The 15626-nt window shown below is 42.2% G+C and overlaps 2 protein-coding genes across 3 annotated transcripts; one reads left to right on the top strand and one right to left on the bottom strand.

Moving 5' to 3' along the window:
• Nucleotides 1-10748: 10748 nt before the first annotated feature.
• Nucleotides 10749-14309, bottom strand: NCBP2 (nuclear cap binding protein subunit 2). 2 transcript variants are annotated; one of them, XM_059479607.1, is made up of 4 exons: nt 14114-14309; nt 13853-14034; nt 12992-13130; nt 10749-12409 (listed from the first exon to the last, which is right to left on the bottom strand). In XM_059479607.1, the coding sequence occupies exons 1-4, from the start codon at nt 14192-14194 to the stop codon at nt 12338-12340; spliced, it is 474 nt and encodes a 157-aa protein (XP_059335590.1). In that variant the 5' UTR covers nt 14195-14309; the 3' UTR covers nt 10749-12337. The 2 variants fall into 2 exon arrangements, with proteins under 2 accessions (XP_059335590.1, XP_059335589.1); XM_059479606.1 differs by having other exon boundaries at nt 10749-13130.
• A 151-nt stretch (nt 14310-14460) lies between these two features.
• NCBP2AS2 (NCBP2 antisense 2 (head to head)) lies at nt 14461-15134 on the top strand. The gene has a single exon (XM_059479485.1). It carries the CDS (start codon nt 14461-14463, stop codon nt 14713-14715), a length of 255 nt encoding a protein of 84 aa, XP_059335468.1. The 3' UTR covers nt 14716-15134.
• Nucleotides 15135-15626: the final 492 nt, after the last annotated feature.

Below are 15626 nucleotides of genomic sequence, written 5' to 3'. Positions count from 1 at the left end.
AAGTGATTTACATATATGAACTTTCACCCAAGCATTCATTGCCTCAATGGCAACAATAGCAAGGAGAAGCTCACATCACATACTTTTAAAATTATTTATCTGTGATGTGCTCTTGTGAATCTTCTCAAAACCCACCTTGGATCTGGCCCATCATTGAAAAATAATTTGGATTTTCAGTCACTGCTAGTCCAATCTGGATTCAGTTATGAAAATTATAATTAATGGCAAAAACTTGATATAAATCATGCTACCCTGCATTTAAGGCTCTCATTCTCACTACAGTAGCATCTCCCAAAGTGTTCTCAGAGGCCTGGTACTTCCTGGGGCCCCTCATGTTCCTACTGTCATGGGCAGAAGAATCATAAAGAGCCCTAAAGACTAAGTCTGGTGATAAATGAGTAACTGTTTCTTTCATAGAAAGCTGTAGAGAATTATTCCCTCCCAATCAATTTTCTGTACAGGTAATGTAGATCTGATTGGGTCAGTGAGTGAAAGTGATAAATTGCCACTCGAAATCTTTCCCACAGAGCTGCAGAAAATGCGTTTGGCATCTATTAATACTGTTTGGAGCTTGGCTAATATGGGACACACTCAGCACAATCATAGGGAAAAACCTTATGTCAACACAGAATCTGGCTGATCTCACTGCCACTGCCAGAAGCTCTGAACAGAGACTTCCACTGCCCACTGATGGTCCTGGAATAACCCCATTTCTGGTAGGTCCTTAGCCAATCCACTCAACACAGCCCCAGAAATGCATTTTACAGAAAATGCTTCTCCAAAAAAACCATCAAATTCAAGACTGTCAAAAACTACATGTTCTGCCTTTTTGTCCCTTTTCAGAGGAAGGAAACAGGAAGACAGGGTCCAATTTAAAATTACACTTTCATTTGCATGTATAAGAGAAAGAAAGGCCACACATCCACTAGCCCACTCCAATTAGCTCAGCAGCACTCAGATTAAACTATTCCTCACACATGACTGATCCATCTGGTTCTGATCACTGGTGAAACTGAAGCCACGTGTGAAAGTAACACGTACCAATAAAAAGACATCTCATTCTGTTTTGCAGAAGAAGTGGGGGGAAGAAATATCAACGTTACTAAAAACAGCACAGGATGTGAACAGAACATACTGGCCAGAACCAAACATGCCACAAAGGGCAGGAAAATAAATTTATCGGAATATGAAATATTTTGCTAATTTTAACTAAGTGTTAACAACTGTCCAGGGACTATTCTGACTGTAACTATGTTATTTGGGATGATGTCACAGGTTTTACACCAACTGCAATGTGAACTCTTGATACTCAGCACTTGGTAGTACTATGGTGCAGTTGACAAGTTCCATCAGCTTGATGAACTTGGAGATCTTTTGCAACCTTAATGCTTCTATGATTCCATTCTGTGATTCTGTGATCCAGTACCAGGCAGGCACTGTGTAAGACTGCAGGCAGCAAATGCACAGCTTCAAATGCAGTTGAGAGCCAGGTCACAGCACCTAGCAGTTCCAACATTAAAGTTACCCCAGTTAACTTAAATGTGTGACTCTGAGGCAGAATATAGCACACATTTGGTGGCTCTGACATTCACAAATCAAGTCACAGCAAGGCAAGTCACAGCAAGCTTTTCTGTGCCTTCTCCCCAGAAGTTCATATTTTGGCCTTAGCTTCCCATTAGGTCACCTTATGCTTTGCTCATTTTCAGCAGACAAATCTGGTTTTATCAATTAAATTCTCACCAGAAGGCACTCACTAGCACTGCTGATCAAATTGCACAGATGTAGAGAAGAGCAATCAAATGTGGTAGTATCATCCATGCAGCTTGGAATATAAACCAAAGAATACATGGGAGAATTTTAAGCAGGAAAGGACATTGTGCTAGCAGGTAAGCTTCTAGTCCAGAGACACTGAAAGAAAACATGGAGAGGATGCAAAAGTTCATCAAGAAGTCACATTGCTTCAAACTCTAGCATCACTTTCAAAAAACATGGAAATTTCACATGCAAAAACTGATTGGTAACCTATTCTCAAATTAAAGAACATGAAACTCCATGTGTACCCAAGAAAATGCCTTCTTATCACACATGCCCAAAAACCAGAACATATTGCCCAGAACTTTTGTGGAGTCTCCCTCCTTGGAGATGCTGTTCAAAACTTGGCTGGACAAGGCCCTGGGCAACCTGCTTTGTGCTATCTTGTTAATGTCTGCCTGATACAGGTCAACCAACGACTGAGATAAATAATTTCAGCTTTTCCTCTTTGATTTATACTGCTGCTTTAATCAAGAACATTCTGTTTTCTTGATTAAGAATCACTTCAAAAAGTTGCCATCTTTTTCATATGAAGCTATTGTTTAGTCAAATGCATTCAAACAGCCAATTCATTTCAGTATTCCCAAACTCAAAAGACCTGATGAAGTGCTTTAAAGACAATGTACTGCCCCTCTGCCAGGTCTCCCAGGAGTGACATTGGAGACACCAGACAACTCACAGAGGAAATGTCCCTCAGTACAGATCACAGCTGCAAAGGCCCTTAACAAAGGCAACACTTAGAAATTATTGATTCTTTAACACATAAAAAGGTAGCTCACACACAAAAATGAATGAAATGCAGTTAAGTCCCAACAGTTGTGTGAGTTAAACATGAGCTTCTGGGGAAGGTATTTCCAAGTTGGCTCAAAGTTGTCAAACAACTGCTGACACATAATGGTAATTCAGAGAAGGCAACTTTTGCTCTTAATGATCCAGACACAACTGCCTCAAAATTGTGCTAGAAATTGAACCTGTGCTTACAGTGCAGCCTGCTCTGAACTCTGTTTTGCTGACATATGGCCTCAGCATGCTTCCTGTCACTGAATTCTTCCAAGGACAGATGTGGGCTGTGCATTGAAGCAGGTTGTCTCTGTGTTCCCTGCTGCACTCAGAACAGCTGCATTACAGCTGCATACAGCATTTACTGCAGGAGGAGAGGAAACAGTCAAATGCTTTTGATAATGGGACTGGGTCCCTGTCTTTTACAGGAAGGATGCCAGGCTACTTGTGGTAAACTTTGCAACCACAGAAAATAGAAAATTTGCTATCAGTAAGTAAATATCTACAGCTTAGCCAAGAAACAGGGAAATAGGGAATTCAACAGTTGGCAAGCACTAAAATCTTTTCTTTCTGCATTTAGCAGAAGACCTAAGATGCTTAACTAGAATGCTTCAAGGAAAGTATGAATCACACTGCTTTAATAAAAAAAATCAACTTGCAATTTCCTGGCTTCATGGGGAAAAATAAAATTCAGGTTTCTTTTTAATACATTTGATATGTTAGGGCATAATGGGGAAAAAAAAAAAAGATAACAGTTCAGGAATAACAGCTGTCATTCCCACAGATCCCTGTGTTGTAGCTGCTGACTTGAGAGAGTGAAGCCACTGAGTACAGCTCCATAACACAGTGACCCACCAGCTCATGTCCAGAAGTGACACGGCTCAGAGCATCTCTGTTCCTACCAGTTAGCCCAGAACTTAATCAGCCTTCCACACAAATCAAGAGATGCTAGTGAATGCTATAAATGGCAAACAGAACTCAAAAGACAGATGTGTTGTTATGCAGCACAGCAGTGATGTCATTGCTGACACGTATGTTGCATGAGCACTCATCAATATGGGGCCTTTTTCCCCATTGCAAAGGTGCAACATACTCAGATTATGCAACTGCAAATACAGCAGTAGATGCAAAAAGCTTTTCACTTCTAGGTTTATGTCCCTGTTCATTGGATGTGGTTTTTTTATAAAGAAAATAACCTCGCATATGTGAAGTTTCCGAAGTTCAAGTTCTCAGCACACTTAGAGAAAATATTCTAATGTCACTCACATCTAGAAACCAAGATCCTTTTCTCTTAAAAAGCTGTCCCCACATATGACAGCAAAAACTATGTCTCCTGTTCTCTTCCCTGGCCTATACACAGTAATGCCATGAAGGTCTCTGAATTAATTCGTCACACTCCCTAAAAAAACAAAAATCAAAGGAAAAGTGGGTCCTCCCTGTGCTATATTTTCAAGCCCACTGAAAACAGCTATTTCATTCAAAAACTAAGCTGTGAATATTCTAAAATACACTGGAATTTCACAGAGGGTGTTTTATGTAATTTTACACATAGCTTTTATTAATTCTTCAATGATTTTTTTAAATGTGCCCAGAAACTGAATTAATAAAGGGTTCGAAAGGATCATTCATTTTATACAGACTTTCAGGAAACTATTCTGACATTTTTCTCAACAAATGGAAATACTGTTCATGACCTGAGGGCTTTCTTTAAGGATCATAAATAGAACATTTCCTATTTGAATGGAACTAGAATTCCTAATAACATAACGACATTTTATACTTTCCCTCTTTCAATATCCATCTTTGAATCATTTCTGAAAAGCAACAATGTAATCCTTACAAATGCAGAACACCTTTCCTCCATTTAAAAGGAAGGATGAATAGAAATTTATGCTTTACCTCTAGCTTTTGTCACCACTATTCCTTTGCACTTTCAGTCTCTCACATCTCTACTGTAAGTTGTACTGTCACTGAGAGAAGTTCTGGCAACAACATGTTCAGCAATAAAAAATTGTTTAAAAATAATTATTTTAAAATTTTAACAAAAAATGCATTTTTATTATATGCTTTCTAAACTAGAAAATCAATTACATCTTAGAATTTAAAAAAAATTAAAACTTGCTTTTTAAAAAGCCTTATTACACTATACTTGCACTTGACTTTGTTCAGGTATTATGTATTTGGAAATCATAAAGCTCATTTCCTAGGACTGCAATGATATGCAGTTAAGAGAGGAGAACTTCCTTGTTAATTGCATAGCCCAGTATAAACTCCTGGCTAATACTGGAAAAACAATTCTTGAGAGGCAATTCTGCATTTTATGTGCACTAACATATCCACTTAATATCTATTAAAATGTAAAATATTAAAAATCTGAAATACAGACTCCAGTACTCTCACATGAAGTTCAATCCAGACTAAACTTCATGTGGACCTATCTGTAAAGCTCCAGTGCAAACCAGCTCTCTGCAGGGCTGCACAAAAACTCCACTGTCAGGGCCCATCACAGCCCTGAGCACCTGAAAGCTTTGGTACTGGCAACCCTCAGCTTTGCAAAGGTTTTTTCTTCTCTCAGGACAACTCTGAGTCTGGGGATCATTAATTACCCTCAATTTGTCTGAAGCCCTGGCTCATTCTCAGTTCCACAGTGTCACCAAGGAGGGAGTTGTGCCACTGCTTAGGGAGAGCTCCAGCCTGCCCAGCACTTGGCCCAGGCAGGAGGACAATTCTCAGAGCAGAGGAGCAGCACCACTCCTCCACAGACATCAGAGGGAGTTGTTTTCTAACAGGGAATGAGTCACTCTCATGCCTGTTAAAGTTCAATTAAACATCTTTAGGGGAAAATTTATGATTAAACACAGAATCAACACTGTTGATGGATACCACATATTTATCCAGGCTTCTGAACCTCTTTTAATATTTAATTTTGCTTTAATGACCATTATGTGTCTAGAACCTGAAGTACTGACAAATTAGTTAGAATCTTCCCTCACTTTTCATATCCTTCCAGGTTTCTGCACTCTTCTGAAACAATGTCTTTCCTGTGAAACTCTGTAAGCCAAGTAATATTTGCTGGCCATCATGGCCTTGGATTTTGAGAAAAATTCTGTCCTGCACATGATTATGGACAATTATCTTGAGGAACATTTGGAATCCCTTTCAAAATACTCTCACTATTTTGTGACACTGTTTTGCTCAGCTTCCCTAACTCACTTTGAGGTGCAACTCAGGATTCAGTGCTGGCATTTCAAGAATTCTCCTGGTATGCCACCATGTTACATGTTTAGTTTATGGAGAAATAAGTACATAAAGTTCATTAAAACACATTGAGTACTTTAGCACTATGCACACAGAACTCAATGAACTCCTTGGAGGATAAAACTAGGTTCCTGATAAGACTGCACCCTATAAAACAATTGAACAAAATATCCACCATGACTTGCAGAGTGAGTGTGAGTGACCTGAGTAACTTTAAAAAATGTCTGCTAAATCTCCCACTGGCAAGCTCAGACACCAGCACACATCTACCTGCTCCTGGGATCTGTGCAGGATGGACTTTGTAAGATTGCTACTTGAAGGCTTTTTCACATTAATATGTAGATTCCAAACAGCAAATTCAGCTGGGAATTTAAAGTGGAAGCAAAAGTGCAGATTTAATGGGAAGAAGCTCTTTCCAGTTCATGGAAACGTACTCCTCCTCTTAAAGGAGTAAATTCAGAGAGGGGAAAAAAGCCCTACAAACCTCAAACCACAAGCCAGTCTCTTGCCAGTCTGCACAATCTCTCAGTTCTACAGTGCTTGGTGTTGTGAGGCATCCTACACATCAACAACCTTAAGGTTCTCCTAACTCTACTGCTTCAGGTCAGGTAGAAGACCATTTAATCAGTCACCAGACACTTTTGTTTCAAGCAGAATTCTAAGATGTAGGAGGTTCTTCAAGAAAGGCACTGCCTTAGCTGCACAGTGAAATGAGACATTTTCAGAACACATCATTCCTTCCACAACAGCTCCTCAGCTAACTGAGAATCTCGGCAGCCCCACCCATCCTGGAGCCAGACACAGACACGGCTTCTCACGACACCTTGTGGCAGCAGCACCAGCTGACAGGGCTTTGGTCTTCAAAAAAGTTACTTAAGATGTGAAACAATGATATTGCAGAAAATCAAACACAAACCAAAAAGCACCAGCTTATAATCACTTAATCTGAAGAATAGCAACAATTTTCCAAACAGGAATATTGCCCATAAAGACATAAAGCATAAAATAATAGAAGCATTATTTTAAAGTAATAAAGTCAGAAAACTGAAACAATCTAATGCAATTTGAAGTGCATGTGAGTGATAGATGTACAACTATAAAAATAATGCAATTATGAACTATTAACACTTAACATATTATTACATATTATAACTATTTCTTACCTCTTTCTAACTGGAAAATTAGAATTTTCTTCACACTTCCAGGAAATGCTTCAGGAAGAGACAGTTGAGAAGGGACAAGCTTCATTGTCCAGAAACATAAGGACAAACTGACTCAATTAGGCTAATTTATTCTGATATTTATGTTGCATGCAACTGGATAAACAGCCAAATAGTGAATCTTACTTCCCATTTGTTTTCAAATTGTTTTGAGAAAATGCCTTTTAACTATACCTGAAAAAACAAAAATTGTGGTTCAATACTGTTCTACTGCAAACACATCAGTCCCAGAAGAATTAATAGATGGCCCACCTTGAAAAGGAAATCAGAGATAGCTCTAATTAAATAAATTAAATCCAAAAAAATTACTTAAATATAGTCTTATTTTCCCAAACACCTTCATCAAGGCACACAAGAAGGATGTTTTCTCAGTCATTAACTGAGTAAACACACTGGTTTTTGACAGAAGGTATTTCACTTTCTCTCTATGCAACTTGGTGCCTGAAATCTCTACTCAGCCCCTCACACAGCTTCTGGAAGAGTGGCAGTTTTTCCTGTCAGGGCAGAAACAACTGGCTTTGCCTTGACTTGGTTGGAGGTTAACAGAATAAAATACAAACAGATTTTATGTAGTCAGAGATGAGCACTGGAGGACAAAAAGAAAGCTTCTTGGAGGAATATTTAAACAGACCTGTAACTCCTACTGAACAGTTTTTCAAAAAGGGTTTTCAAAAGCATTGACTGTAGCATCCTCCAAGCAATAAAACCCTACACCAGGAATAACTCATATTTGTTCTTCAGATGTAAAAAATAATAATCTATATTTTGCTCATGTAATCTACACGGAGATTACTGCACCTACTTGTGTGTCTGCCTTACTCTCACCTGTTACTGTGTTGGGAAACACACTAGAGTTAGCAAAGACAGCCCTGCCAGCAGCAGGACTGAGGACACCAAGCACCTCATCCACCACAGGATCACACACAGCATCAGCACCCTATGAAGCAGACAAAAAATTCCTAACATTAAAAAAAGGGCATTTTCCCAAAGGGATACTCAGAAGCAACACACAGTTTAAGTCTGCAAAGTTCCTGAAGGATTACTATGCCTCCAGAGAAACAAACCAGACATTTTAAGCCCTGCCTAACCTCTTGTCAAGCTGCAGACATTTACATTGTTTGCAATACAGAACTTTAATTTATAACCTGCTAGAGACCAAAAACCAGAATTTTGGCCCAAGATTTGCTGGCACAGTTAACACAAACTACAATTTATGTGAAGTTGTGAAGGGTGGATTGGCCAGCTGAAGCATGAACGGAGTCAAACTCTCCTCCAGTATTATGGGTGTGCTTTGGCAAGACCAAAGAGGCTGCTGGGAGCAGGGAGAGAAGGTACCACAGACACTGCAAATGGCAATATCCGGTGGAAAAGGTAACCAAGCTAAATAGAGAAACAGCCATAGGCTACAAACCTGCAAATCCTGACCTCCATTTGCCTCCACTCTGAGAAATGCTCTATAGACTTCTCTTGGATGAAAATCAGGTTTTTGGTAATTTCTCCAACCAATTGAGGCAAAGTCTCCACAGCACAACCGCAGCCCCCACCGGTGGCAGAGTCACCACGAGGGGCCATGGACACCTCACCTGCGCTGCCTCTGGGGGCTCCACGCTGAACTTCATCCTCCTGCTGCAGGAAACATTCACTACATCTCACCTCACCTGCTACTCCGAGCTGCAAAAAAGAATTAGGCTTCCCTTTTTTTTTTTTTTTTTTTTAAGAACCCAAATAGACACTCAAGTGGCCTTTAGGTGAAAACTAGAATAACCCTGGAGAATGATATTACCTCAGTGAAGTAAAGCACATCTTTGTCTCAGAAAGCAGGTTTGGAGGCAGAGTGGCAGGAAGGTCATCCTCATAAATTGTGGAACCCTGACACAAGAAGTGATCTCTCCTGCCTTCAGAAAGGAGTTTCTCAAGATCAGCAAACTTTCTTCTCATGTAAGCATCCTCTACTGGCAGGGGTGAAATATACTTTGTATCTTTGTGCAGCTACGCAGTCTTAAATACAAATACTATTATTTCATGGATTCAAAACCACAATGTTTTGAAGCCCAGGACCCTTCTCTCCATCTCCACCAATTTTTTGATATACCACCTACAGTGGTAAGGCCCTAGACTTACCTGAAAGTGCCAAATACACTAAGTTAGGAGAGAGTGCAAAGAAAAATGCACACCCTAATTTGTCTTCATTTATATGCTCTGGCATAAGGTACAAGCTGTGCTTTAGAAACTCAAACACACAAGAGTTTTTGAGCAGGTCAGTCCCTGTGGCCTGCATTCCTTTAACTAAGATTGTCTTTCCTATACAGATGAAACCATGTATAAACCATGCCAATTTTAGTAGTTTTCACAATTTTTTTCTTCACAAGAAGCCTAATCTGACAAGATGTGGAATATGAGGTGCTGGATATTAGCTTAAATAGTTCCAGTATTTTTTTTTAATTCTCTGTGTAGAAAGGACTGTTAACACCAACCTGAGCAGGAATTTGTCTGTGGCACAGGGCAATGTAGTAACACATAGACCACCTTGGAATGAGCCTGCCCTAGACACTGCTAACAGGATTATTGTGTCAATCATTGAAAACAAATGTCTCTAATGCTTTTACACTCCACTGATTTTACCCTGTAATTCCCAGATTCAAATGTTATAAATATAATCTTATTTGCAGCCATTGCTGCCTAAGAGAGGTATGTAAATCACCCCATGAGCCTGCACCAGTGTGAGGGAGTGACTGAAGCTGTCACTGCTCTAATTTCTAACAGCCTCCCTTCCATCAAGGCATATCTAAGTTTCCACTCATATTCTTAGCTGCTGGGTTTTTAATGGATACAATTCCATAAAAGTAGCTAATTATGATGAACAAGTACTTAGAAACGCTAACACAGAACTCAAACTTCCATGAAAGTGTTTGTAATTGTGATGAAGTAGCTTGTCCAAGAAGCATGGGAGATTCTGTCCTTCCAAGACAACCTAATCACAATGCACCAGCGTGCCAGAAAGCTGAACAAGTCCCCAGAGAACTTTCGAAGATTTGATTTGGTTCCTTTCATTAAGCACTATGCTCAGCAGACCAGATGCAATTTCAATTAGAGAAGGTAACAGTCAAACCATGTTCAATTTCCTCTATACGGAGCTTTTGAGACTCTAAGAGTTCACATTACATACCATGTGGTTTTAAATCCCATTGTGATTGGTATCTCTCAAAACAGAAAATCTTACTTCAAAATTAAAAAATACTCTTTCCAGACCCATTGCACATAAACAGCAAAGAACAGTGATTGTTGTGACAGACAATGTTATTACCATCTCCATCCCATTTGAGAATGACTCTTTGAGAAGTACTGGCAGTACTTACAATAAAAAAACAATTTTAGACCTCATCTTTATAAGGAAGATCACCTTGAAAATTACTTCTTACACAGCAAAGTCTTTCAGATTTACTTCACTATCAAGAAACAATTTCTGTCCTGTAATCCAAAGAAATTCAAACCAGAATTAAGAGCATTAACCAAACACCTTTCAAAATCCAGGTAAGAACAGAACAAGCCTAAAAATCCAGCCAAAAGGAAAGAATATTCATTCTTTCCATCTTAAGAGACCAAAACAAAGGACCAAGAGTCTGAACACAGCTACTTTAGTTCACTGATTCTGTTTAAAAAAAAAAAAGTAACAAACTGTTTTAATGTTGCAGCTTTATTTAAAAGAAAGTGACTTTAGAATTTCTGGTAACATATTTTTTTATACAAAATTGATACAATGAAAAATAAACTTCAGCAGTGTTCTAGAGCAGATCACAGGCTGTAAACTCATAGTCAAATGTACTATATTGGAAAAGGTAATTTTGTTCAAAGCTTATTTGCAGACCAGCACCAAGTGATCCCAAAAGTTTTACTCAACATGCCAAGAAACCCTCAAACTCACACTTCCTAAGTAAGGAGTTGCTCAATCTCACTTGTCTTCCAATTTACAGTAACGGTTGTGATTAACTGTATGCAAGAAACACATCGAAATTTCCTACAATACCTTCAGTGAGTAAAGTTCAACATTTGCACACCTTTGGAAGTTTATAAGGAGTCATGGGCAATAAGGTATTTGCACAAAACTTTAGTAATTGTCATTTACATGGAACTCAGAAGTCCATTAAGAAATTTCAAAGCCCTGTAACAGTTCTTTTGAAACTATTTCATTTCAGCAGGTCAATTTCCTTGATCTTGGGATCACATTTTTTTAAACCTACATCTGCAGTACATCAAAATTCCAACATATGAACAAGCAGTATGAATAAGAGCCAGCAGGAAAAGAGAAAAACCAAAACATAACATGCTACACAATCCTGAAATCCTTTTACCATTCTTAGCACATGCTCAGTAGAAAGCAAAACTCCTCCCAAAACTCTTTTATTTCTATTTTTAAGTTGTCTGAAATCAAGTTTCTCAGACAGAAAGTTTCTTCCCAATACAGGTTTTCTCATTATAAACTCAGTTCCTCAAACATCCTATTTTGGGAGTAACCTGGCTTCATGCAACCCTTACAGGCACAGGGAAGATACTGCCCTCAAATATTAAAGCTGTGGAGATCTAATACTCAAACTGTGAAACAATAGTACTGCATATCTTGTATTTGCTCTTCTCTGTCATGCAATCATAACTGTAATTTGTAGAAGACAGCAGAGGTCTGTTTCCTCTCTCTGCTCAGCTGCTTCTCACTTCTGGATTCCTGAACTCAATCTAATCTGTTTTATTACGGCTGCTCATGTAAACCTTCTAGGAACAGCATCAATGGAAAAGGATGCTAATCCAGTAATGCCAGAAAATCTGCAACTTAAAAGTCTTCTCTAGAAATTGAAAAAATTCCTAATAAATTCCACTTCTTTTTCAGGCTCTTTGCCTTTTGCTTTCCTCTGTGAAACACCCGCCAATCATCCTTTATCACTGCTCTCCACTCTGTGATCCCAATGTAAACAAAACCCAGTAGAATAATCAAGTTTTGCCAGAGAAGTAAAAAAGCACCATAACATTACATCTTTGCTCCTTTCAGTAAGTTATAGCAGCATTTGAGACCAAAGCCTCAGCATTCTAATGCTTAAAGCCTTGCTCCCAGGTCCTCTGCAACGCTTTGGATCCTGGTATTAAAACAAAGAGGTATTGAACATAGGATGTGCCCACAGGAACGTGGATAGGAGTTTCTGTGAACTGTGTGTAACAGACCTGCTCTGTGCCTGGGGATATTTACTATGCAGATTTGGTTCTCTGGTGAGGCTGAGAAGTCACTGGCACTGAAGATTTTTGCCATAGCCACCTCTTCCAGCATCATAGTCTTGCCGATACTCATCTCGGACCTAACGGAGGAGGGGGAAAGGGAAGTCCAGAAAAGACAAGGAAAAACAATTTCTCAAAAACTGTTGCAGCATTAGAATACAGTCACACTGACATCACAACATGTAATTGGCTACATGGAGCTGTCTGACTAAACAGGCGGTGAAGTGCATCATGCAGAACATCAGAACACATAAACCAACTTCCTCTTTCATCATGTCTGGGGACTGTCTAATCACCACAGCCCAAGCAAGGATGGTCAGCCTTGTCCTTTGGCAGTACAAGCCACTGCCATCTGCTCCACTTGGGGCAAGCCAACTGCTCTCCCGTGTGTTCCTAACAGCCTCTTATATTTCCTGAGCTTACCTAAAAGCATTATCTCTCTAGGCATCCAAGAGCTGTTTCTGCAAGTACTTCTAGTGAAATTTAGGAAGGAGTTATTTCTTCCTAGTGGATTATACTGCCATTGATCAGATATCTTCCAGTGTTATCTCTAACAATGACTCCTAAGCTGCTATTTCTGAAATTTTTCTGTGTTCATTCAAAATCAAGAAGTTTGGCAAAGTAACCATTCCCTTAAGAGCCCAGGCTGTACAGCAACCTACCTGCCCCCCTGATCGTCCACGACCATACTGCCTGCCCTCCTTAAACCCTGCATCCCAGTCTGTCCTGATGATCCTGTCATCCAGCCTGGTCCCGTTGATGTAGCGCATCGCGTTTTCAGCATCTCCTCTGGCATAATATCTTGGGAATATGTTAATGAAAGAGATAAACTTCTATTTTCACCACGGGGGAAAATGAACACTATCAAATGGGCTACAAAACCAAGTCTTTGCTTGAACCACTTTTATGAAGCTACACCATCAAAGAAAACTGTAGTGAAAGGTTAAAACATGCGACAATTCAAGCATTAAAAAGTTTGTCAATCATGCCGACATTTAACAGAACCAAGCTCTATTGGTAAAGAGTGGGAAGCCCCAGACATGCTCTGTTCATATTGCAAACTTTCACCAGTCTGGTGAGTTCACTGGAAGCAGTAGCAAAATGATCTTCAGAAACGTGCACATAATGAAGTCATACAACAGGGATGAAAGATACCAACGGAAACTTTACATATGTGTTTGTATGAAAAGAAAGACCTTTTTACCTCGGCACTGAGAATATGAATTTCCTACAGAGGTCAACTACCCAAGAGGTGTCTGGGTTAAAATATCAAAGTGAAAGCAATCTGCAAACCCCACTCGACACGCAGTGTATGCTCGAATACAGAATCACGGTTAGAAAAGACCTGTAAGACCATCATGTCCAATCGTGAGCCCAGCATTGTTCTCTCTCACCAGGGTCTCCCACAGCCGCTTTAGCAAATGATTAATTTTATCCTCCGAGAACTCCCCGTAACTCAGAGCCTGCAGTGCAGAGCAGTTCACCCACACCCTGACGGCTCCTGCCGCGCTATACAAGGATACTCCACGAAGCAGAAGCCGCAGGCGGTTTTCTTCACTTTGTCCAGCCCCATGATGACCTTCTTAATGTCGCCGCTTTTGCCGAAGAGCTCGTGGATCTGCTCCTCCGTGGTGTAGAAGGAGAGGTTCCCCACGTACAGTGTGCAGCTCTTCCTAAGCAGCCGCTCCTGGTCGTACCGCGTCCCCTGGGCCGCAAGGACACAGCGTTACCTCCCGGCCCGGCCGGACGGGACCGCGCGGCGCCCGCCCCCGGCCGCGGCTCACCCGGAAATGCTGGTCCCGGTACTGGCTGAGTTCGGCATAGGAATCGCTGCGTAGGATGCTCAGGGTGCCGCCGGAGCTCATGGCGGCGCCGCTCGAGGCGAGGCCAGGCCAGCCCAACCCCGCACGGCTCAGCCCCGCCGTGCCCAGCACAGGACCACCCGACGCGGCTTGGCCGCTCCCCGCCGCCTTACCACGCGCGCGCGGCCGCCGGGCGCGCAGCCAATGGCGAGGCGGTGCGCGGCTCTCGCGAGCGCGGCTGGGCGGGGCGTGCGCCACTTCTCGCGAGACCCGCGGCGCGCCCAGCGGGCGGGAGCGCTCGGGCGCGGGATCTCGCGAGAGCGGCGGCCATGGCGCTGCTGCGGGCGCTGCTGCTGCTGCTCTCCAGCCCGCGGTTCGTGGAGCGGCTCTCGGAGTCGCGGCCCATCCGCGCCGCCGCCCGGGTCACCGCCAGCGCCCTCATCCGCGGCCAGCGCGACCTGGCCCCGCGCCTGCTTCGCCTGCGCGACGCCTTCCTCGCCGAGCTCAAGGACGGCGCCCGCGCGCGGGGGTGGCCGTGGCCGCGCGGGCCGGGCCGCGGCGGCCGCCCCGGGTCAGCGCCGTGATCGCCGCTGGGAGCGGGAGGCAGCTGCGGACAGCGCCGGGAGGAGACGGGAACCGCCGCCGCTTCCCTGCGCCGAGCGCACGGAGCGCGCTGCAACCGACGGGTGAAGGGCCCCGGGAGCAGGTGACAGCGGGGCCCCGCGGCCGCTGCGGAGCCCGACGGTGGCCGGGCTGCGGATGGCGAGCTGCGGACTGGACGGTGCGTTCCTCATCGCGCGGCCTGGAGCGACTCCTCGGGAGAGCATGAACACGGGAAGCTGCTCCGCATCGGTTTCATGGATTTCCATTTCAAAGACAGTATACGCGTCCCACGGTTCTCAGGAACAAGCAGACTCACTTTCTAATCAACCACAGTGCTGTGAAGATTGTCACTTTAAGCGCTTGATGAGAAACTTGAAATAAAATAACAGTTCTCACAGGAGTACCTGTAACAATGTCTGTGTATACAGCAGTAATACTCTATATTTGATACAGTTTTGTTACAAAAGGGTTTTCAGTGATAATGACGGACAGGATAACAGACATCTTACAGGAAAGTAAAAAATTCAGTAGCTATCCTAAAAGCACACCTCAGGTCTGTTGTAGCAGGAAGGGTTTACAAAGGGAAAAATGACCAATAGAGGCACCCTGCATATAAATGGCAATACAGCTATATATGGAAAATGATACATCCATCACGTACAATGCCTAGGGCAGGTTTGCTTAAGATACTGTATCTGGTGACGTCTCTGACACTACAGCAGTTAACCTTCCTTCAGAGCATGTCTCACTGTTTGATTCAGCTGAGTAGAGGCTCAGTTAACTGGGGAGGGCCATTTCCACTCCTTGTATTATCACAGGTGAGAAGAACCTTGTACTTTGTCCAAGATACAGTTTTCTGCCTTGCTAGTAAAGTTAAACCTCCAGCACGGAT

Source organism: Ammospiza nelsoni, chromosome 10 (assembly GCF_027579445.1).
Source record: "Ammospiza nelsoni isolate bAmmNel1 chromosome 10, bAmmNel1.pri, whole genome shotgun sequence".
Lineage (NCBI taxonomy): Eukaryota > Metazoa > Chordata > Aves > Passeriformes > Passerellidae > Ammospiza > Ammospiza nelsoni.
Note: the sequence above shows the minus strand (reverse complement) of the source record. Positions and strands in the feature narration are given on the sequence as shown.